A 23,171-nucleotide genomic window follows, 5' to 3' on the forward strand; every position below is an offset into this window, starting at 1 on the left:
TCTAAGATCATGGCGTGGGGGGCGGGAAGGATTTTGCAATGTAAACATTGTAGGGGGGACCCCACTTTGCAGCTGGATTACTGGGATCAGGCCCTCCCCCGCTCTCCTCATCCCCAGAAGGAAGAAGGGAGGGGGAAAACCTTCATCTCCTTCGCCCCCCCCCCCAATTCCTCCCTTCCCGGTACATCCTCCTCTCACCCCGCCCCCACAACCCTCAACCCCCCCGCGTATGTCGCACCTCTTTCGCCTCTTCCTCCTCCTCCTCCAATCCGGATTCTGCTTCCGGAATGAGGGGGGACCCCCCCCCGGTGGATGTTGCTGGAAAGGAAAAAAGAATCGGGAGCGAGAACAAAGAGGTATAGGGGTCGCGGAGGAGAGGGGAGAAAAGGATCCAGAGACCCCCGCCAGCTCCCCCAAGCGCCTTCCGTGGGGCCTGGATCCCTGCGCGCGTGCTGCGAAGGGGGCTTTCCTTGGCCCCTTAGGCGCCTTGGCAGCGGCGGACATGGGGAATCTACGCAGGGTGTCCCCACGAGGACCCCTTGCCCCGTTTCCCCCGCGAAGGCATCCCTGGGGTCCTGTGGGCTCCGCACGGATAAAGCCGGGCCATGAAAGGGTTAACGGGCATGAGGGACGCCTGGATAGAGACCCCCCTGTTCCTACTCTGTGCGTCTTGGGGTGGCCCCTCAGGATGGAAAGATGGGGGGTGAGGGCTGAGCCTCGCCAAGGGGGCCTCTGGGTGCAGGGGAGACTCTGGGACAGAGGGAGGGGGAGCATCCCTGGGGCAGGGAAGGGCAGCAATGCGGGGGGGGGGAGAGAGGAAGACTTCTCCATCGTGCCGCCCGCAGGGAATCTCCGGAGGGGCCGCCTCGCTTCTCCCTCCCGCCCAGGAATCGGCCACCCCTTCAAGGAGACCAGAGAGGGATCCCTGGAAAGTGGGGGGACGTGTCCCCCCACCCCTTCCTTCCTGCAAGCTCCATCCTCTTCCCACCCCATGAGCCCCCACGAGCCCCTGCCCTGTCCAGGAAGAGGGGAAGGGAGAGGCCTTCTCAGAAGCAGCTCTTCTTTCCGCAATCCCACCCAGGAAGCAGCCATGAACCTTTTCCTCTCTCTCAGGCTTCCATCTTTAAGTTTCTCTTCCACTGCCTGGTTCCAGTACAAATAAAAGGCAGTAAAACATCAGACATTAAAAACCTCCCGATAGAGGGTTGCCTTCAGCTGTCTTCTAAATGTCAGAATGTTGCCCATTTCCTCACCCTCTGCCTGCTTCCCTGTAACTTCGCTTCTCGCAAGGGGGGGGGGGAATCAGTAGAAGACCTTCGAAGGACCACCTCCCTGTCCAGATTGAGCGATTTTGGGGGAGATGCTCCTTCAGGTCTACAGGGCCGAGGCTGTTGAGGGCTTTAGGTTGCAGATCTTGCTGCTCCATAACGTTCTCATTCAGCAAATAAATTTATTGCTGAAGGCAAAGAAGCATAACAGAACCCCCAAAATAGCAAAAACTTAACTTACGTAAAACCGTATCTCAGCATACCAAAACAGCACTCAAGTAAGAATCACACATGCAGAGTAGAGAAATAGCAGACTAGGAAGTGGGACCAGGCACCTTTCGGCCTTGTAATTTATATTCTATTAAATGTCAGAGTAACCTTGGGACTAGATAACAAGCTTGGCTCACTCCAGTTTAAACCAGCTTCATCTGGTTCCCCAAAACAAGAAAGTTTCTTCATAACCTCATTGCAACTTATCGCTCTCAGCAGAAAGGAAACTGCCAAGTTTTAGGAAGCCTGCATTAGATCAATACTTTTTTTTGCCTGGAAAATGCAACCATGACACTTTACAGGTCAGCACCAACAATTTGAATTGTGCTTGGAAATCTGGTGGGAGCCAGGTAAAGTCCTTTAAGGGCAGTGATATGTGGTCTCGGTGGCTGCTCCCATTCAGTTGCAGTTGCTGGGTCACCTTCAAAGGTAGCCCCATATAGACCACATAGCAGTAGTCCAAGCAGGAGATAACCAGATCATGCACCACTCTGGTGAGACAGTCTGCGGGGAAGGAGGGTCTCAGCCTGCGTTCCAGATGGAGCTGCTAGACTGCTGCCCTGGACACAGAATTGAGCTGCGCCTCCATGGTCAGCTGTGAGTCCAAAATGATCCCTAGGCTGCACACCTGGTTATTTAGGGGCACAGTTACCCCATCAGGACCAGGGGGTCCCCGACGCCTGCCCACCCCCTGTTCCCCAGGGACAGTGCTTCTTTCTTGTCAGGATTCAAACTCCATCTGTTAGCCACCATCCATCTTCAAACCACCTCCAGGCACCAACACAGGGCATTCACCACCTTCACTGGTTCTGATTTAAATGAGAAGAACAGCTGGGTATCACCCACAAACTGGTGAAAACCCAGGCAAAAGCCCCGATGATCTCTCCCAGCAGCTTCATATAGATATTAAAAAGCATGGGGGAGAGGATGGAGCCCTGAGGCACCCCACAAGTGAGAGCCCAGGGGTCTGAACACTCATCCCCCAACACCACTTTCTGGACATGGCCCAGGAGGAAGGAGGGGAACCACTGCATAGCAGGGCCCCCAGCTCCCCTAGAGGGTCCAGAAGGATACCATGGTCACAGGTCTCCAAAACTGCTGAGAGATCCAGCAGAACCAGGAAACAGCATCCCCTCAGACTCTAGCGCATCAGAGATTATCAACGAGCACAACCAGGGCAGTTGGAGTTCCATGATGAGGCCTGAATCCCGATTGGAAGGATAATGGTGGCAGAAGCTTTCCTGGTCCTGCACCCCCAAAAGCTCCAGGCACAAGACTTCCATTAGCTTTGAAGGGGCCATCCAATACTTGGTGGTCTTTTCTTCAAAAGACAAATATTCTGAATACTTTTTAATTGATGTATGATGTAAATAGTGCTTCTGTATTTCTTGTTCCACATCGTAGAGACTTTGATACACAGGTCTGAGCTCATCTCTGTGCCTGAAACTGCTGTGTTAGCAGCACTGCCTGGGCAGTGTGTTTGGGGGTCCTGGGCTGGCTAGACAACAAGACACCCTTCTCAGCCTTGCTTATATGGTCCCAAGGAAAGCAGAGCAGTACGTTAGGCACCAGCTTGGCTGCAAGAGTGGCTGGAAGGAGGTATGCAGGACACCATGTAACTATCTTAGAGAGTCCACTCTGGATTTGTGTAAGTTCCCCCCCCCATAGCCTTTTCTTCTCCTGAAGATAACTCACGAGGCAGCAAAGTATTACGACCAGAGTTTTCCTTCTCGATGGGCTTCCTTCCCCGATTGATGAGCCCCATCTGCCCTTCACTTTCCTCTGCAGAATGGGCAGGATCTGCCTTCTTGACTGTGGGATTCACTGTTGTTCTCATCCTCTCCATCCACCAGGGCCTGCCTTCACCTGCAGCAGAATTCCCTAATAAACCAAGGATTTGAGACCCATTAGCTATCATCACCTGATTTAGCCGGCCGATTGAAGCCGTTCCTGGGATTGTGGCCCCTGTTGCATGCTGACAGCTTCTGGAAGCCACAGGTGAGAGCTGAGTGCAGGGTGGGGACCAATGGTGGATAAATTACCCCATAAGGTGCATGACATTTCCCCCACCAAAGGTTCTACCGCTCCCCTAACACCCCATGACATCGTATAATTATCATCTTTAAGACAGAACAGGAATAAATTCATGTCCCCAGAAATAACACAACCTCAGTCCATTAGTGAATCAATACTACATTTTCAAGGTACTACATATTCCACTAAGTACAGTTTATCATTTGGCCTTGAATAACCTGCTTTTCTGTGTCATTTTAGGATAGTCCTGCATCTGAAGACGGGCACGAGATCAGACAGCACATCATTCTTTAAAAAAATCAAGCGGCTTTATGAACATTGGTTGAGGATTTTGAAAGTTGCTCATGAATTATTATCATTTGATGACATTGCAACTTCACTTCCTAAAAAATGGGAACATGGGTAGGAGATGAGGGAATGTTGGAGACGTTGAAATAGGAGAAGGTGCTAATGGAGCTTGATTTGTTCTGTTTCCCTTAGTTCTCTTCCTTGAAACCAAAACAGGATTCCCTTTCCTCCCACTCTGAAGAAGGAGATGGAGAAGGCAGTCAAAGCTCCAGGGAATGGGTCACCTTTCCCCCATTAGGAATAGAAATTAAAATGTGTGAAATGTGGACTATGTTCATTGAATGAGCACACATAGTTCACATCAACGACCTCCAACAGGGGAGAAACCATTTAAAGGTATGGAGTGTGGGAAACTTTTCACTGATAGTGGAAACCTTAGAACACATCAACGGACTCACACAGGGGAGAAACCATTTAAATGCCTGGAGTGCGGAAAGAGCTTCAGTCAGAATGGAGACCTTAGAAGACATCAATGGACTCACACAGGGGAGAAACCATTTAAATGCCTGGAGTGCGGAAAGAGCTTCAATCAGAATGGAGACCTTAAATTACACCAGCGGACTCACACAGGGGAGAAACCATATAAATGCCTGGAGTGCGGAAAGAGCTTTACTGGTAATGGAAACCTTAGAACACATCAACAGACTCACACAGGGGAGAAACCATTTAAATGTATAGAGTGCGGAAAGGGCTTTAGTCATAATGGACACCTTAGAAGACATCAACGGACTCACACAGGGGAGAAACCATTTAAATGCCTGGAGTGCGGAAAGAGCTTCAGTCAGAATGGAGACCTTAAATTACACCAGCGGATTCACACAGGGGAGAAACCATATAAATGTATAGAGTGCGGAAAGAGCTTTAGTGATAATGGAAGCCTTAGAACACATCAACGGACTCACACAGGGGAGAAACCATTTAAATGCCTGGAGTGCGGAAAGAGCTTCAGTCGGAATGGACACCTTAGAAAACATCAACGGACTCACACAGGGGAGAAACCATATAAATGTATGGAGTGTGGAAAAAGCTTTAGTGATAATGGAAGCCTTAGAAGACATCAACGGACTCACACAGGGAAGAAACCATTTAAATGTATAGAGTGCGGAATGAGCTTCAGTGATAATGGAAACCTTAGAAGACATCAACGGACTCACACAGGGGAGAAACCATTTGAATGCCTGGAGTGCGGAAAGTGCTCCAGTCAGAATGGAGACCTTAAATTACACCAGCGGATTCACACAGGGGAGAAACCATATAAATGTATAGAGTGCGGAAAGAGCTTTAGTGATAATGGAAGCCTTAGAAGACATCAACGGACTCACACAGGGGAGAAACCATTTAAATGCCTGGAGTGCGGAAAGAGCTTCAGTCATAGTGTACACCTTAGAAAACATCAGCAGACACACAGCGGAGAAACCATTTAGATGTATGGACTGTGGAAGGAGCTTCAGTCAGAGAGGAACCCTTGATTTATGTCAACAAACTCACACAAAACACAAAACACAAACCTTATAAATATCAGGAAAGTAGATAGAGTTTGAGTCCTAGTGGAAGTTCTAAATCAACAGAGTAATGGACACGAAGAACTTTAGGAATTGAAACCCTTCAAACCATCCACAAACTCAGAGAGGAGAAGCAGTTTAAATGAAAAGATTGCAAAAGTGCTTTATTTACAATGGAGTGTTTAAGGAACATCCAGGGACTCTCACATGGAAGAACCCATTTAGATGTATGTAGTGCGGGACATCGTCCTCTCAGAGTCCACTCTTTTCTTCACAGAAATGAACTCAGCAGGAAATCAGTCTTTAACACATGTTTTTTTATATATATAAATATTTATTGAAATTTTCAAAAAATAAAGAAAAAACAAAAAAACAATTTAAAACACATAAAATTTACATTCCTTACTATCAATAACCAATTTCCTTGACTTCCCCACACCTCCCCTTCTTGTATTCCAGTTCCAATTTTTAGCTCAGCAAGTTCTTGTCCCCAAACTTTACCTTATTTTCTTTAATTCATTTTAGTTAACCAATTTTAACTTATAAACCTCAATCTTTATACATCAGTACTTATTCTTAAAAATCTTTTTCTAAGGTCGACCCCAATTCCCTTCCACGAATTCCCCATTTTTATATTAGTAGCAAAACAAAATTAAAAGAAACAGAGTATAATTGTACACCCTTTGGATTCCCTAAGCCCCACCCCACCCTTTCCCGGTTTCGAACCCCAGCAAATGTCCATCAGTCTATCTGCTGTCAGCCTTGCGACCTCACGTCCGAGGCTCTTAATTCTCTCTCAATTCCTCTCTGCCGGTTTTTTTGATAGTCCTTTATATTGAACACCAAATCTCGAAGAAGCTCTGTCCCAATAAGGTCCATGTTTCTTCCAGCCAGGCTTCCATATTTAAAAGTGGAGCCAAAATCTTGTTTCTTGCTTCTCTTAAGTCCAAATGTCCCAAAAGCTCCAGTTTCCACTTTAGCCAGGTTTGTAATCCATAGGTCTTCAGATCTCCACATAAGGAGATCTCTCCATTCTCCATTCTTCAATTCAAACCAAATTTTCATCATCCTGATCTTATTTTCCTTTATATCCATCTTAACCGGCCTCTGGCTCTCCTTAATCATCTGTGGCATTATAGCTCCTCCTTCCTTTTCCTTCAAATCATTATGTATCTCTTTCCTCACATTCTCAAATTTCTCAGATTTCTTTTCTTGTTCAGCTGCAGAGATTTTTAGTTCAGCTGCAAAACCTTTTTGTTCAGCTGCAAAGACTTGAGTCAAGTCCCTTCCAGGCTCAGTAGTTTTATTTACTGTTCCATTCAATATTGTAACATTTGTAGCCAAAACATCACTTTGTTCTTGTATCTTTCCCAAGAGAAAAAAAGTCCTCTCCAGTTCAGCCAGTGTTTTTCCACTTACAGCCATTCTTGTAATGTCCTGAACCCCCTCTAGAGGGGTTCTGGTTTCTTAGTATCTTCCAGTTCCAACCCAAAAGTCAAATTAGCCTTTTCTTCTTTATTTTTAACAATTTATTACCAAATTGTAACAAATATAACCAGCAAAGACAACAGAAACAAAGTTCTCCTTTTTAGTCTTTAACACATGTTGTGTATGTGAAGTTCTGGTATTTATGTGTAAAACCGTATAGTAATGAAATATTGAAGGCAATGTCAAACAATGTGATTATAATCTAAGATGTAAAGTACCTTTCAATAGAGAAGGGGTGAGGGTGTATCTGGATTGCTGGTGGTCAGTGAGGATTAGGGCTGGGCGATATATTGTCCAATACTGGTTTCTAGTCCACATTGTGATAACCTTCCAAAAACAATTGATATGGCAACATCCCACAGATCACAGTGCGTGTTTCTGGGATGCCCATTTGCCTGGAAGCAGCCGGTAGAAAGCTTTGCTTCGTGAAGCCCCTGCAGATGCCGAGTTGCTGACTTCCCTCCCAGACGACAGGAAGCGAAAGACACACATCCATTGCCCTGTGTCGTTCCAGCCTCTTTCCTCCCTTGCTCCCTTCTGCCGGTTTGTGTGCCTGACTTAGATATCCTATGTGCTGTATTTTTTTACTGCTGAAACTGGATTTGCTCTGAGTAGCAAAGTTTTGCGCCTCACTGGGGACCCAGGGAGAAGTGTATGCTTTGAAAGCTCAGTAAACTATTACTGAAGAAGTCCTGCTGCCTCTGTGTGTGTTTTTGACCTCAGCTTGGGAATTGCTCTACACGTGGCCCCTACTTAACTCATGCCCTGGAGTTGCTGTACTCAAGCATGCAAGGCAAGTGCATCTGTGTGCACACAAAAGCAAATAAAGTAGGACTCACCTTTCTATGAGAGTACAGTGGTACCTTGGGTTACAGACGCTTCAGGTTACAGACTCTGCTAACCCAGAAATAGTACTTCAGGTTAAGAACTTTGCTTCAGGATGAGAACAGAAATCGTGCGGTGGCAGCGGGAGGCCCCATTAGCTAAAGTGGTGTCTAGGTTAAGAACAGTTTCAGGTTAAGAACGTACTTCCGGGAGGAATTAAGTTCTTAACCTGAGGTACCACTTTAATATGTTTTCAACTGTTTTATTGCTTTTTTAAATTTTTGTAATCTGCTCTAGGAGATTCGGATTACAGACAGGGAACTAACAGTAATGATGATGATGATGATGATGATGATGATGATGATGATGATGTTACATTGCTTAACATGCCATGAATACTTGAGGGCACTCCTGGGTCCAACATGGTCGCTTGAGGCCCATGTCCAGCTCAGGTTAGTTCCCCACCCCACAGAACTTTTGGGAAAGAGAGGACATGGCCCTGGTCTTCCCTGCTCTGCACCAGATGGGATGGTTGCAACGCTCTCTGTGTGGAACTCCTTTGAAGGTGACTCAGGAACTGGCCCAAAATGCAGCAGCCAGATGATTGGCTGGGCTGCCTCTCTTTTTGCATGGCATTTCTCTCCCACTTCTTTGCCCAAGGAGATCAAGGCAGCATCCAGGGGTCTACCCCTCCTCACAGAGTCCCCCCCCCACAACAAACACATTGGATTCCTGTTTTAAAACAGTTGCACTGGTTGTTTCCTTTCCAGCAGGACCTCTCCTGCTCTCAATGCCTTGGCTTGTGAGACCTCCAGTGGTGCTTTCATAGAACTGTAGAGGTGGATGGCACCCCAAGGATCATCTAGCTCAACCCCAGGCAATCTCAGCGGGCAAACTTGCATCTGGAGGAACTGAGCACTGGAGGAGAAAATGAGCCCTGCAGGATCAGGCCAGAAGGCACCCTCCTACAGGGGAGACAGAGCAGAGGAGCCACCCATCGCCCTCTCCCCCTCCTCCACAGATTGGCCTCCTCCTCTTTTAACACCACCTTTATTAGTGGCCTCTGCCTCTTGTGGGAGGGAGTTCCACAGGTTTACTCTGCCCTGCAAGAGGAAGCGCTTTCTCTTCTCTGCCTTCCTTCCTTCCTTCCTTCCTTGCACAGGTGAGGTTTTAGGGACCAGGGTATATTTCATGTCCGAATGTTTCCATCCGCGGACAACCTCTGTTATACAAGGGGACTGATCCATACATCTGAATGGGGTTTCTCTGCATGCATTTCCCCGAGACCCCTCCCCAAGGGGCCAGCAGCGCATCCATGCAAAGGAAGAGCAGAGCTGCCGCCCTCCTGCGACCCTCCCCGCCCTGACTTGCCCCCCTCTCGCCATGCAGCGCTGGGACCCCCGCTCTCCCCACGGGCCCTATGTTGGGAGAGAGGAGACTCACCGGATCCCAGCAGGCGCCCCCAGGCAGCCTCTGCGGAGCCGAACCAACGGGACCCCCACACGCCCGACGTCTTGCAGGAAAGGGAGGGGTTGGGCTTTCGCTCTGGAGGACCCTGCCCCCCCCCCGTCTTACTTTCCTGTCTAGGAATCTAGCTCGTTTCCATTTAACCCTTGGCAAGCCGAGCGCACCCAACTCACGCCTCTCCCTCTCCCGAGAGCCGGAGCATCGCGCAACAATGGCATCCCGAGAAGGCGGAGCAGGAGAGGTTTATGGATTACTTCCGGCAAAGGATACCTTCAGTTTTGGACAGCAGCTGAACGGCCCCCTAACAGCTGGCCCCTGAAGACGGGTCCTAAGAAATCTTCACTGGCTCCCGGTCCGTTTCCGAGCACCATTCAAAGTGTTGGTGCTGACCTTGAAAGCCCCAAATGGTCTCAGCCCGAGGAAAACATTCCCGCAAAAAGACCAAAACTCCTGCATGTAGCCGCAGGTGATACAATAGGAGCCTTTCTGCAAGTGCCCTTTGCAACACAACTCACTGGGTGGTAACAAAGTAGACACATTTGCCTCTTTTCAACTGATGCTTTCGCTTAGCCCCGTTTCCTCAATGAATCCACCCATTTCTTGATGAGATGTAACTTCTGCCAGGAAAACCTGAGCTGAAATAGTAAGGAGAGCAAAACAGCTGCCCTGTCTGACCCCAGTCAGCCTCCAGACTCCCCCAGTCACATGGCAGGAGATTCTTCCTGAGCCCGCCCCCCTCCGTGAGAAGGGTATGACATCATGGATGATCCAGTGATGATCCACATGATCCAAGCAGACTTGTCCAAAGAGCAGATCTCTAGGCCTGAATGAAACGGGTCTGTGATGATGGATTCTGGAGTCAAGAAAGGGGAGGGAAGGATTTTGCAATGTAAACATTGTAGGGGGGGACCCCGCTTTGCAAATGGATTGCCGGGATCAGCTTCCTCCCCCCCCCCCAATTCCTCCCTTCCCGGTACATCCTCCTCTCACCCCGCGCCCACAACCCCAAATCCCTCCACCATGCGCTGCACCTCTTCCTCCTCCTCCTCCCCGCAATCCGGCTTCTGTTTCCGAAATGAGCGGAGAGAGCCCCCCTCCCAAACTGCCTGCTTTTCCCGCAAGTGGAGCTTCTGCGCCGGATTGCTGCTCTGCGGCGTAGCTCTAGGGGAGCGCGCTTTGGAAAGGAAAGGCGGGGCGTCATGGGAGGGGAGTGGATGTTGCAGGAAAGGAAAGGAGAATCGGGAACGAGGACAAAGAGGTAAAGGGCTCGCGGGGGGCGGAGAGGGGAGAAAAGGACCCAGAGACCCCCGCCAGCTCCCCAGAGCGCCTTTCGTGGGCCCCATGGGAAGGGCCTGCATCCCTGCACGTGTGCTGCGAAGGGGGCTTTCCTTGGCCCCTTAGGCGCCTTGGCAGCGGCGGACATGGGGAACCTACGCAGGGGGTCCCCACGAGGACCCCATTGCCCCGTTTCCCCCGCGAAGGCATCCCTGGGGCCCTGTAGACTCCGCACGGATACAGGCGGGCCATGAAAGGGTTAACGGGCATGAGGGACGCCTGGATAGAGACCCCCCTGTCCCTAATCTGCGCGTCTTGGGGTGGCCCCTCAGGATGGAAAGATGGGGGGGATGAGGAGTGAGCCGCGCCAAGGGGGCCTCTGGGTGCAGGGGAGACTCTGGGACAGAGGGATGGAGTTGAGGAAGTGGAGAGGGGGAGCATCCCTGGGGCAGGGAAGGGCAGCATTGGGGGGGGGAGATAGGAAACCAGTCTTTGGGGCACTTCTCCATGGTGGCGCCTGCGGGGATTTTCTGGAGGGGCCGCCTAGGCTTCTCCCTCCCACCCAGGAATCGGCCACCCCTTCAAGGCGACCAGAGAGGGATCCCTGAAAAGTGGGGGGTCCAGTCCCCCCACCCCTCCTTCCTGTAACCTCCATCCTCTTCCCACCTCATAAGCCCCCATAAGCCCCTGCCCTGTCCAGGAAGAGAGGAGGGGAGAAGCCTTCTCAGAAGCAACTCTTCGTTTCTGCAATCCCATCCAGGAAGCAGCCAGAAACATTTTCCTCTCTCTCAGGCTTCCATCTTTAAGTTTCTCTTCCACTGCCTGGTTCCAGTACAAATAAAAGGCAGTAAAACATCAGACATTAAAAACCTCCCGATAGAGGGTTGCCTTCAGCTGTCTTCTAAATGTCAGAATGTTGCCCATTTCCTCACCCTCTGCCTGGTTCCCTGTAACTTCGCTTCTCGGTGGGGGGGGGGGGATCAGCAGAAGACCTTCGAAGGACCACCTCCCTGTCCAGACTGAGAGATTTGGGGGGAGATGCTCCTTCAGGTCTACAGGGCCAAGGCTGTTGAGGGCTTTAGGTTGCAGATCTTGCTGCTCCATAATGATCTCATTCAGCAAATAAATTTATTACTGAAGAAGCATAACAGGATCCAAAAAATAGCAAAAACTTAACTTACGTAAAACCCTAACTTAGCATACCAAAACTGCACTCAACTAAGAATCACACAAGCAGAGTAGAGAAATAGCAGACTAGGAAGTGGGACCAGGCGCCTTTTGGCCTTGTAATTTATATTCCATTAAATATCAGAGTAACCTTGGGACTAGATAACAAGCCTGGCTCACTCCAGTTTAAACCAGCTTCATCTGGTTCCCCAAAACAAGAAAGGTTCTTCATAACCTCATCACAACTTATCCCACCACCAGCTCTCAGCAGAAAGGAAACTGCCATGTTTCAGGAAGCCTGCATTAGATCAATACTTTTTTTTGCCTGGAAAATGCAACCATGACAATTTAAAGATCAGCACCAACAGTGGGAAATGTGCTTGAAAATCTGCTTGGAGCCAGGTAAGATCCTTTAGAGGAAGTGATATGTGGTCTCGGTGCTGCTCCCATGCAGTTGCAGTTTTGGGTCACCTTCAAAGGGAGTCCCATCTAGACCACATAGCAGTAGTCCAAGCTGGAAATAACCAGAGCATGCACCACTCTAGCGAGACAGTCTGCGGGGAAGGAGGGTCTCAGCCTGTGTTCCAGATGGAGCTGCTAGAGAGCTGCCCTGGACACAGAATTGAGCTGCGCCTCCATGGTCAGCTGTGAGTCCAAAATGACCCCTAGGCTGCACACCTGGTTATTTAGGGGCACAGTTGCCCCATCAGGACCAGGGGTCCCCCACACCTGCCCACCCCTTGTTCCCCAGGGACAGTACTTCTGTCTTGTCAGGATTCAAGCTGAATCTGTTAGCCACCATCCATCCTCAAACCACCTCCAGGCACCAACACAGGGCATTCACCACCTTCACTGGTTCCAATTTAAATGAGAAGAAGAGCTGGGTATCATCCACATACTGGTGAAAACCCAGGCAAAAGCCCCGATGATCTCTCCCAGCAGCTTCATATAGATATTAAAAAGCATGGGGGAGAGGATGGAGCCCTGAGGCACCCCACAAGTGAGAGCCCAGGGGTCAGAACACTCATCTCCCAACACCACTTTCTGGACATGGCCCAGGAGGAAGGAGGGGAACCACTGCATAGCAGGGCCCCCAGCTCCCCTGGACGGTCCAGAAGGATACCATGGTCAAAGGTCTCCAAAGCCGCTGAGAGATCCAGCAGAACCAGGAAACAGCACAACCAGGGCAATTTCAGTCCCATGATGAAGCCTGAATCCCAATTGGAAGGATAATGGTGGCAGAAGCTTTCCTGGTCCTGCACTGTAGGAAAATGGTTGTTTGTGCCTATGTGGCAAGATGGGCGTGTGGGTGGAAATTTACTGCAGCCTGACCTTTTGGCAGGGCAGGCTGTGCTAGGCATGATGAGCGCGTGAACACCTCATGCTAGATTAATGATTGGTCCACTTAGCATAGCCTGAAGGTGGGGTGATATCCTTGTATGGTATTGTCTTTATCTGCCGGTTGATACAATGTTGTATGTTTTTTACTGTTCATAATAAATGCTGGGCTGCAGCAGCTCCTGGGCTGGTTAGGCTCAGCAGCAGTTAAGCTCTTTGAATTCATCTTGGCGTGAGACTGATCATTTTCTGGTGACGAGCAGGCCCTCGTCATTTGGTGCCCCGTTTGACTGACTTTGGACTCTACGTTGTTTCGCATCGTCCAGCGCTCACCCCGTCCGGCAAGGGTTCCAGACGTGTCTTTCATCCACTTCGGATCCCCGGTGAGTGCTCCCGCTCTTTTTGCTATTATGGGGCCACAAAAGAAATTTTTTGATGAACTTAAGTTCCTTCTTGCCAGTAACAACCTTGTTGTACTTGATGCCGATCTCAAGGCGCTTATACTAGCTCTGGACACTCACTGCCCCTGGTATCCTAAAGATGGCACATGGGACCTAAAAGACTGGGGGGAAATAGGGCAATTTTTCCAAAATCATCCTTAAATTGATGTCAAAGTTTTGCATGCCTGGTGTAAAGTCTACAGAACTATGTCGAGCTTAACTCCTGCAAATATTCTTCTGGCTGCCTCATCGCCTGCTTCACCTATCCTTCTGGCTCCTACTTCGTCTCTGCATCCCACGTTGCCTTCTTCAAATCCTCCGGTTTATGTACCCCCTAAACCACCGGATCTCTCTCCTTCGGCTCCTCCTGTCCCACCTCAGCCTCCACCACCTTCTTTGCTCTCTGCACCGCCCGCTACCACTCCTCTTCAAGAATCTCTTCGTGCCACTGCTCCGTTGCTGGCTTTCGATTCTGCCATCCCAAATCTTTTTCCTGTAATTGTTCCTGGCGCCCCGGGGGAAGGCCCAGCCCGGCACGAGCAGTTTGATTTGAGATTCATAAAGGAACTGTATTCCTCTGTCAGGGACAATGGCTTGCATTCCCCTTATACCTTGGTAGTTTTGGTACTCTTTTCCAACAGAATCTGGTACCAGAAGATATTAAATTGCTGGCCCGTACTGTAATGCAGCCTCATCAAATGAACTTGTTCATACAAGCTTGGCACTGGGCTTGCCAACGTCGCGTTGACGGTATTCGCAACAATCTCAACAACGCTGCACAGGCTGCTCACCAAGCCGCGATTGCTGGCGCTGGCGCTGCACCCCCAGCCCCTGTTATGTTGACCCATACTGATGTTTTTGACGGGTTGACGGGTGGGGGCAATTTTCTTACCATCGCCCAGCAGCTAGCCCTTGATCCCATGTATTGGGAAGCCACTACCGCTGCCGCTCAGGAGGCCCTGTCCGCCGTGCCTGATGATAAGACCGAGTGCAGTGGGCGTTGGGGCAGCGTCCGCCAGGGCCCTATAGAGCCTTATGGACAATTTGTTGATCGCTTGTATAACACCCTCAAGCGGCAAGTTCAGGACGTAGCAGCCCAAGAAGTGATTGTTCGCCAGCTTGCGTTTGATAATGCAAATGAGGACTGTAAGCAAGCGCTGCGCCCTTTGATGACAACTCCCAATATAGCCATTGCAGATATGCTTAAAGCCTGCCAGTCAGTGGGCACTGAGACACACAAAGCCCGCCTTTTAGCCACGGCTTTGTCCTCCGCTGTGTCCCAAAATCCTGCAAAGGATAAAACTTGCTTTGGATGTGGCAAAGTGGGCCATTTTCGTGCGCAGTGCAGATCCACCACACAGCAACGTCGCCCTAGCACGAAGTGCCCCATTTGCAAGAAGGGTTTCCACTGGGCCAACCAGTGCCACTCTGCCACGCCTCAGCAAGGTCAGCAGGACCAGCGAAATCAGCCGACGGGAAACCGGCAGTTGGGCCCACCCCGGGCCCAGGTTCAACAATAGGGGATCCAGCGCATTCTCCGGTCATCCCACCTCCGGCTTTGCCTCGCCTCTCTTTAACTCAGGACTTATGCCTGCCACAACAAGTTTGAGTGTCAGTAGGGGCTGGTTTTTCTTCTTCAGCACAGTGCCTTGTCTTTCCATTGTCAGAGGTCTTGCGGCATGGGGTCCACCTTGTTCCAGATGTTTTACATGGGTTACAACAAAATGACCCCTATGTGACTGTTTTCTCTGATCGTCCGGCGCATCTGCGATCTGGCTCTCCTGTGGCAAAAATCATATGCGTCCCGGGGTCAGCCCAGGACCATGACCCTCTCATTGCCGCTACCTTTTCAGTCACGGAGGAGCGCCCAAAGATCCAGATGACCCTTGGGGGCCGCACGATTGAAGGTGTCTTGGACACGGGGGCGGACTGTTCCGTGATTGCCACCAAGGATTGGCCCCCCGCCTGGCCCACCGAACCAGCTTCTTCTGTTGTCGAGGTTGGAGGCACCCCCAAAAGCTCCAGGCACAAGACTTTCATGAGCTTTCAAGGGGCCATCGGATACTTGGTCATTTCTTCAAAAGACAAATATTCTGAATATAAGCAGCACTTCTGTTTTACATATTCTACATTGGAGAGATTTTGATACACAGGTCTGAGCTCATTTCTCCGCCTGAAACTGCTGTGTTAGAAGCATTGTGAGCCTGGGCAGTGTGTTTGGGGGTTCAGGGCTGCCTAGACAACAAGAGCCACTTCTCAGCCTGGCTTATATGGTCCCAAGGAAAGCAGAGCAGTATGTTAGGCACCAACTTGGCTGCAGGAGTGGCTGGAAGGAGGTGTGCAGGACACCATTCAACCGCCTTAGAGAGTCCACTCTGGATTTCTGTAGGTTTTCTTCCATAGCATTTTCTTCTCCTGAAGATAACTCAAGAGGAAGTGAGGGAGTGCACCAAAGTATTACGACCAGAGATTTCCTTCCCAAAGGGTTCCCTTCCCTGGTTGACGAGCCCCATCTGCCCTCACTTTCCTCTGCATAATGGGCAGAATCTGCCTTCTTGACTGTGGGATTCACTGTTGTTCTCATCCTCTCCATCCACCAGGGCCTGCCTTCACCTGCAATAGAATTCCCCAACCCACCAAGGACTTGAGACCCATCAGGTATCCTCACCTGGTTTAGCCGGCCGGTTGAAGCCGTTCCTGGGATTGTGGCCCCTATTCCATCCTGACAGCTTCTGGAAGCCACAGGTGAGAGCTGAGTGCAGGGTGAGGACCAATGCTGAATAAATTACCCCATAAGGTGCATGACATTTCCCCCACCAAAGGTACTACAGCTCCCCTAACACCCCATGACATCGTATGATTATGATCTTTAAGACAGAACAGGAATAAATTCATGTCCCCAGAAATAACACAACTTCATTTTTTTAAAAAAATAATATTTATTAAAGTTTTAAAAGTTACAAAAGGAAAAGAAAGAGAATTAAACATAACAAAACAATACAATACACTACAAAAACAAAAATACTACATAAACATAACAAAAACAAAACAAAAACATTTAAGAAAACACATCCAATACTTTCAATATTATTATCTTTCATTTACTTGTTTCAGCGACTTCCTCACACCTCCCTTTTTTGTATTCCACTTCAATTAATTGTTTCAGCAAATCCTTTCCATCTTCCTCAATTTTCTGTCCTATAATTTATCTTAATACATTCTAACCTTATTTTTCCCTTTAATCCATTTACAATCTATTGTACTTAATTCTTTATAGCATTTCTGCTAAAGCCATGTAACTTCATTCCAACATCTTTCTAACATTCATTAATTTTACAATATTTCTGTAAGTAATCTTTAAATTTCTTCCAATCTTCTTCCACCGACTCTTCTCCTTGGTCTCGGATTCTGCCAGTCATTTCCGCCAATTCCATGTAGTCCATCAACTTCATCTGCCATTCTTCCCGGGTGGGTAAATCTTGTGTCTTCCAATACTTTACGATGAGTATTCTTGCTGCTGTTGTTGCATACATAAAGAAAGTTCTATCCTTCTTTGGCTGACCATGCCCAAGAGAAAGGCCTCTGATTTCTTCAGAAAGGTATATTTAAATACCTTTTTCATTTCATTATAGATCATCTCCCAGAAAGTCTTAATCCTTGGGCATGTCCACCAAAGGTGAAAGAATGTACCTTCAGTCTCTTTACATTTCCAACATTTATTATCGGGCAAATGATAAATTTTTGCGAGCTTGACTGGTGCCATGTACCACCTGTAAATTATTTTCATTATTCTCTCCTAAGGCATTACATGCCGTGAACTTCATACCTGTGGTCCATAACTGTTCCCAGTCAGCCATCATAATATTATGTCCAACATCTTGTGCCCATTTAATCATAGCTGATTTCACCGTTTCGTCCTGAGTGTTCCATTTCAACAGCAAGTTATACATTCTTGACAAATTCTTAGTTTTGGGATCTAACAATTCTATTTCCAAATTTGATTTTTCCACTTGGAAGCCCAGTTTTTTTATCCATATTGTATGCCTCCATTATTTGATAGTAATGGAGTCAGTCTCGCACTCTATTTTTTAATTTTTTAACTTTATCTGACGAGATAAATTCATGGCCCAATCTTTTATTACTCAATATCTTCCTATGTAGCCTTATCACATGTGTTTCTTTTAGACAAATCAAATCCAATTGTTCCTTTTTCAATAAATGAAAAACTCTCCTCCTTTTTCCCGGGGAGTTCAGTCCATTCACATTCCAGCTTAATACTTGCAATGCCATGAATGGATTACTCTAATTTTCCTCCAACTGCACCCAATGCTTGCTCTTCTTCTGTTGGTAGTGTTGGTATCACGTTCACTGGGCAGTCCAGTCCAAAGGATAATGTTGCTATGTCCACCATTCCTCTTTTTGGTGATCTTCTGTCCAATGCTTTTTGTTCTAGTCCTCTGTCTGGTGATCTTCTGTCCGATGCTCTTGGCTCTTTTCCTAGTGATCTTATTTTTATTTTCCTTCCTTTGAAACTGAATGTAATGGTTATAGGGGTTGCTCGTGCGTAAGTTGCCGCCACACCTGGCTAGGTTACCTGGTTGAACCCTTTCTGTCTGGACAGCCCCTTCACTTCATGGCTGTTTCAGTCGCTGGCAGAATCTGTCAGTGGGCGTTTCTTGAACTTCTTCCAGCAAAGAAGTTCTTTGACGCCAAGTCTCCTCCTACTCTCCCTGCGTGCAAGTCTTCTGCGCAGGGAGGGTGTGGGCAGCGGAGCACCCGTGCTCTCTCCGCTGGTCTCCGGTGAAGAGTCCTGGAGCCTCCTCTCTGATTCCCCCATCCGCCCCCCTTCTCCACTGGTGTTATGCTGATTTCCTTCCCCAGCAGATGGGCTGCCTCTCTGCCTGCTGGGACCCTCTCCGGCATCCCTCTGGAGCCTTCCCTCCGCCTCTGGCTCCGATGGCAGTTCCCTGACACTGAAGCATAGACCTTGGGGAAATTCCCACCTGAAAATGATTTTGTTCTTTCTCAGCAGGGCAACCAAATCACCGTAATTGGACCTAAGATCCAAAAGATGTTTCGGGATGTCTTTAAACATTTCCACTCTTGACTGTAGTACTTCCAAAGGCTTCTTGTAATGCCAGCCCAAAATTTTATCTCTCTCTTCTTTAGTTTGGAGGGTGATCAAACAGTCTCTTATTCTATTCTTCTTTTTCTTCCCTCCTCTTCCTAGTCTAAAGGCCCTCACAATTTCAAAGTCCTCCTGCCCCAAGTCCAAGTCCCAAAAATCCGCAAACTCCTGCGTGAGAAAATCTATCAAACTATCCTTCTCCACTTCAGGTAAAGCTCTGATCGTCAAATTCGTCTGTTTTTCCTTAAGCTCAATCATAGAAAGCGTCAACTTGTGGTCCTCAAGTTGCCTCTGTAGGACTGGCACTCTCTCTTTTTCCAGTTGTGTAATTTTACCTTCCACAGCAGCTACTTTTTCCTTGGCTTCCTCTGCGGTATCAAAGTAGATTCCTGTATCAGTTTCTCAATAGATTCTGTATTAGTATTTACCTTTTGTCCCAAATTATTTAGACTTTCTGTATTTAGATCAATTTTAATAGTTGCAGCATCCACTTTCTTATTAAGCTGTTCCAATGAAGCATTTATCTTACTTAATGCAAGCGCTAAGGCCTCTTCTGATGACATTCCTCTTGGTTTGGGATGTGCTAGTACAGCTGCAGAGGAAGCAGAGGGGCCAGATGCTGAGGCTCTCCTAGTTTGTTGCCAAGTCTTCCCAGACCTTGTTGTTTTTTCTGGGATTGATGAATCTATTTTTCCCTTCCATCTGCCATAACACTTGAGAAATCCAAGGTCAGTCCCACAGTCAGACAGTTTTTATCTCTTCAGCTGGAAAGTCCCTAATCTAGCTCGTATAGCAGTTACAATAGTTTCCTCTAGAGGGAAACAGTTGCTATTTGTATTGATCCATAATGCCACTTTTTTAAAAAAAACACAGTTCAAAGTTAGTTTCAGTTTTTGGATACTTTTACTCCTTTTTAAACTCAGACGGAGACAGTTGAAACAATGTAACTCTCTTATTTTGCTAGCTGTCAACACACGTTCTATTCAGTCAATGAACGTTCCAATGCACAACAGTCTTATTTAGCAGTCCGTTTCCAGGTTATGAGCGGTGGTATATAACTTCCTTCACTCTCTCCCGCAGGTATATATACAGTCCAAATCCTCCCCCCTTTTCTCCCACTGCTGGAAGTTCAATCATTTACAATAGGCTTTCCAAGACTCTAGCTTGCAACCTCTTTGCTTCGGTCTATTTACAAAAGGGGAAGGCGGACTTCCTATTTTGAGCCTCCGCGTTTTGGTACCAAATTAAAACTTTTTAAAAGTCCAATTCTTCACTTTACTCACGGGTAGTTGCTTTTAGATCAGATTGTCCACAGGAAAAAGTCAGCGCTCTCCAGCAACGGCTGTGCGGCTTCACTCTGTGAAAAAAGCAGTCGATTCGAAGCACCGCGCCGCTCACCCTACTTCGCTGCGGATCCCCGAAACCGGGTTTCCCCGCGAGTAGGGGAGGCACAAAGGGTGCCCACCGAATCCCACGTTCACAGGCTTCGCCTGCCTGTGATTTTTAAAGGGTCTCCACCTTTGCCGCAGCAGCCAGACCCGATTTCCACACAGCAAATTCCTCCCATCAGAGGAATTCCGCCATTACCGATGGCGCTAACCCGGAAGTCCTCAGAAATAACACAACTTCAGGCCATCAATAAATCAATACTACATATTCCACTAAGACAGTTTATATATTTGCCTTTAATATCCTGCTTTTCAGTGTCATTTTCGGATAGTCCTGCATCAGATGACGGGCACGAGATCAGACAGCACATAATTCTTTAAAAAATCGTGCTGCTTTATGAACATTGATTGAGGATTTTGAAATTTGCTCATTAATTACTATCATTTGACATAGCAGCTTCAATTCCTAAAAATTGGGAACATGGGTAGGAGGTGAGGGAATGTAGGAGACATTGAAATAGGAGAAGGTGCTAATGGAGCTTGATGTGTTCTCTTTCCCTTAGTTCTCTTCCTTGAAACCAAAACAGGATTCCCTTTCCTCCCACTCTGAAGAAGGAGATGGAGAAGAGAATCAAAACTCCAGGGAATGCGGCACCTTTCATTTCATTAGGAATAGAAATTAAAATGCAGAATGTGGTTCATTGAATGAGCACCCATAGTTCACATCAACGACCTCCAACAGGGGAGAAAGCATTTAAAGGTATGGAGTGCGGAAAGAACTTCAGTCAGAATGGAACCCTTAGAACACATCAACGGACTCACACGGGTGAGAAAACATATAAATGTATGGAGTGTGGAAAGAGCTTCAGTACCAATGGAAACCTTAGAACACATCAACAGACTCACACAGGGGAGAAACCATATCAATGTATTGAGTGTGGAAAGAGCTTCAGTTTCAATGGAAAGCTTAGAACACATCAACGGATTCACACAGGGGAGAAACCATATCAATGTATTGAATGTGGAAAGAGCTTCCGTCAGAGTGATCACCTCAATATACATCAACGGACTCACACAGGGGAGAAACCATTTAAATGCCTGGAGTGTGGAAAGAGCTTTAGTGAAAATGCAACCCTTAGAATACATCAACGGACTCACACAGGGGAGAAACCATATCAATGTATGGAGTGTGGAAAGAGCTTCAGTTTCAATGCAACCCTTAGAACACATCAACGGATTCACACAGGGGAGAAACCATATCAATGTATTGAGTGTGGAAAGAGTTTCAGTCAGAGTGGTCACCTCAATATACATCAACGGACTCACACAGGGGAGAAACCATTTAAATGCCTGGAGTGCGGAAAGAGCTTTAGTGAAAATGGAAACCTTAGAACACATCAGCGGACTCACACAGGGGAGAAACCATATCAATGTATGGAGTGTGGAAAGAGCTTCAATTTCAATGCAACCCTTAGAATACATCAACGGACTCACACAGGGGAGAAACCATATCAATGTATGGAGTGTGGAAAGAGCTTCAGTTTCAATGCAACCCTTAGAACACATCAACGGATTCACACAGGGGAGAAACCATATCAATGTATTGAGTGTGGAAAGAGTTTCAGTCAGAGTGGTCACCTCAATATACATCAACGGACTCACACAGCGGAGAAACCATTTAAATGCCTGGAGTGCGGAAAGAGCTTTAGTGAAAATGGAAACCTTAGAACACATCAGCGGACTCACACAGGGGAGAAACCATATCAATGTATGGAGTGTGGAAAGAGCTTCAATTTCAATGCAACCCTTAGAATACATCAACGGACTCATACAGGGGAGAAACCATTTAAATGTATGGAATGTGGAAAGAGCTTTAGTGATAGTGGAACCCGTAGAAAACATCAACAGACTCACACAGGGGAGAAACCATTTAAATGTATGAAGTGTGGAAAGAGCTTCAGTCAGAATGGAGACCTTAAAGTACACCAGCGGATTCACACAGGGGAGAAACCATATCAATGTATGGAGTGTGGAAAGAGCTTCGGTTTCAATGCAACCCTTAGAAGACATCAACGGACTCACACAGCGGAGAAACCATTTAAATGCATGGAGTGCGGAAAGAGCTTCGGTTTCAATGCAACCCTTAGAAGACATCAACGGACTCACACATCGGAGAAACCATTTAAATGTATGGAGTGCGGAAAGAGCTTCAGTTGGAATGAAGAACTTAAATTACACCAGCGGATTCACACAGGGGAGAAACCATATAAATGTATGGAGTGTGGAAAGGACTTCAGTCAGAATGGACACCTTAGATCCCATCAACGGACTCACACTGGGGAGAAACCATTTAAATGCATGGAGTGCGGAAAGAGCTTCAGGCAGAATGGACACCTTAGAAAACATCAGCAAACACACAGGGGAGAAATTGTTTAAATGTATAGCATATGGTAGGAGCTGCAGTCAACGTGGAACGCTTGATTTATGTCAACAAATTCACACAAAAAATAAGCCTTATAAATATAAGGAAAGTTGATAGAGTTTCAATCCTAGTGGAAGTCCTACATCAACAGACTCATGGACAGGAAGAACTTTAGGAGTGAAACCCTACAAACCATCAACAAACTCAAAGAGGAGAAGCAGTTTAAATGAAAAGATTGCAAAAAGTGCTTTATTTACAATGTAGTGTTTAAGGAACATCCAGGGACTCTCACATGGAAGAACCCATTTAGATGTATGGAGTGTGGGATGTTTTCCTTTCAGTGTCCACTCTTTCTTCACAGCAATGAACTCAGCAGGAAATCAGTCTTAAACACACAACGTGAATTTGAATTTCTTGTGTTTATATGTAAAACTGAACAGCAATGAAATATTGAAGGCAATGTCAAACAATGTGAGTATAATCTAAGAGGTAAAGTACCTTTTGATAGAGAGGATGAATCTGGTTTGCTGGTGGTGAGTGAGGATTAGATATTGATATCTGGTCCAATACCGGTTTCTAGAGCACATTTGAAGAACAGCTGATATGGCAATACACCGCGAATTACAGTGTGTGTTTCTGGGATGTGCCTGCAAGCAGCAGCAGAAAGCTTTTCTTCGTGAAGCCCCTGCAGATGCCGAGTTCCTGACTTCTCTCCCAGGCGACAGGAAGCGAAAGACACACCTCCATTGCCCTGTGTCCTTCCAGCCTCTTTCCTCCCTTGCTCCCTTCTGCCGGTTTGTGTGCCTAACTT

The 23,171-nt window shown here is 47.5% G+C and overlaps 4 protein-coding genes across 18 annotated transcripts in view; all 4 read left to right on the forward strand.

The window, feature by feature from the left end:
- Positions 1-23,171, forward strand: part of LOC128421967 (zinc finger protein 624-like) — a 182,106-nt gene that overhangs the window by 99,175 nt on the left and 59,760 nt on the right. The window lies entirely within an intron of this gene.
- The window catches only part of LOC128422884 (zinc finger protein 850-like), a 127,738-nt gene that overhangs the window by 34,484 nt on the left and 70,083 nt on the right, over positions 1-23,171 (forward strand). The gene's annotated exons all lie outside the window — the stretch shown is intronic.
- Positions 337-23,171, forward strand: part of LOC128421991 (zinc finger protein 501-like) — a 44,006-nt gene continuing 21,171 nt past the window's right edge. For 5 of the 9 annotated variants that reach the window (XM_053405410.1, XM_053405409.1, XM_053405411.1 and 2 more), the window contains exon 1: positions 15,748-16,167. The gene's annotated coding sequence lies outside the window, so the exon portion shown is untranslated. Of the gene's footprint in view, positions 357-10,438; positions 10,461-15,747; positions 16,168-23,171 lie in introns of those variants that run through there. The other 4 variants (XM_053405406.1, XM_053405404.1, XM_053405403.1 and 1 more) reach the window with 4 other exon arrangements.
- Positions 3,250-22,906, forward strand: LOC128422017 (zinc finger protein 729-like). Its single transcript, XM_053405468.1, has 3 exons — positions 3,250-3,536; positions 4,053-5,312; positions 20,915-22,906. Exons 2-3 carry the CDS (start codon positions 4,202-4,204, stop codon positions 22,372-22,374), a joined length of 2,571 nt encoding a protein of 856 aa, XP_053261443.1. The 5' UTR covers positions 3,250-3,536; positions 4,053-4,201; the 3' UTR covers positions 22,375-22,906.

The sequence above is a fragment of the Podarcis raffonei genome, chromosome 10 (genome assembly GCF_027172205.1).
Source record: "Podarcis raffonei isolate rPodRaf1 chromosome 10, rPodRaf1.pri, whole genome shotgun sequence".
NCBI classification, from domain to species: domain Eukaryota; kingdom Metazoa; phylum Chordata; class Lepidosauria; order Squamata; family Lacertidae; genus Podarcis; species Podarcis raffonei.

What these genes read in the sequence shown, in the direction of transcription:
- LOC128422017 (XM_053405468.1), top strand. Translation starts at nt 4,202, where the DNA reads ATGAGCACACATAGTTCACATCAACGACCTCCAACAGGGGAGAAACCA. An exon ending in TAGTGTACACCTTAGAAAAC is followed by an intron (nt 5,313 to 20,914) that starts ATCAGCAGACAC and finishes AGCTTAGAACAC; the next exon opens with ATCAACGGATTCACACAGGG.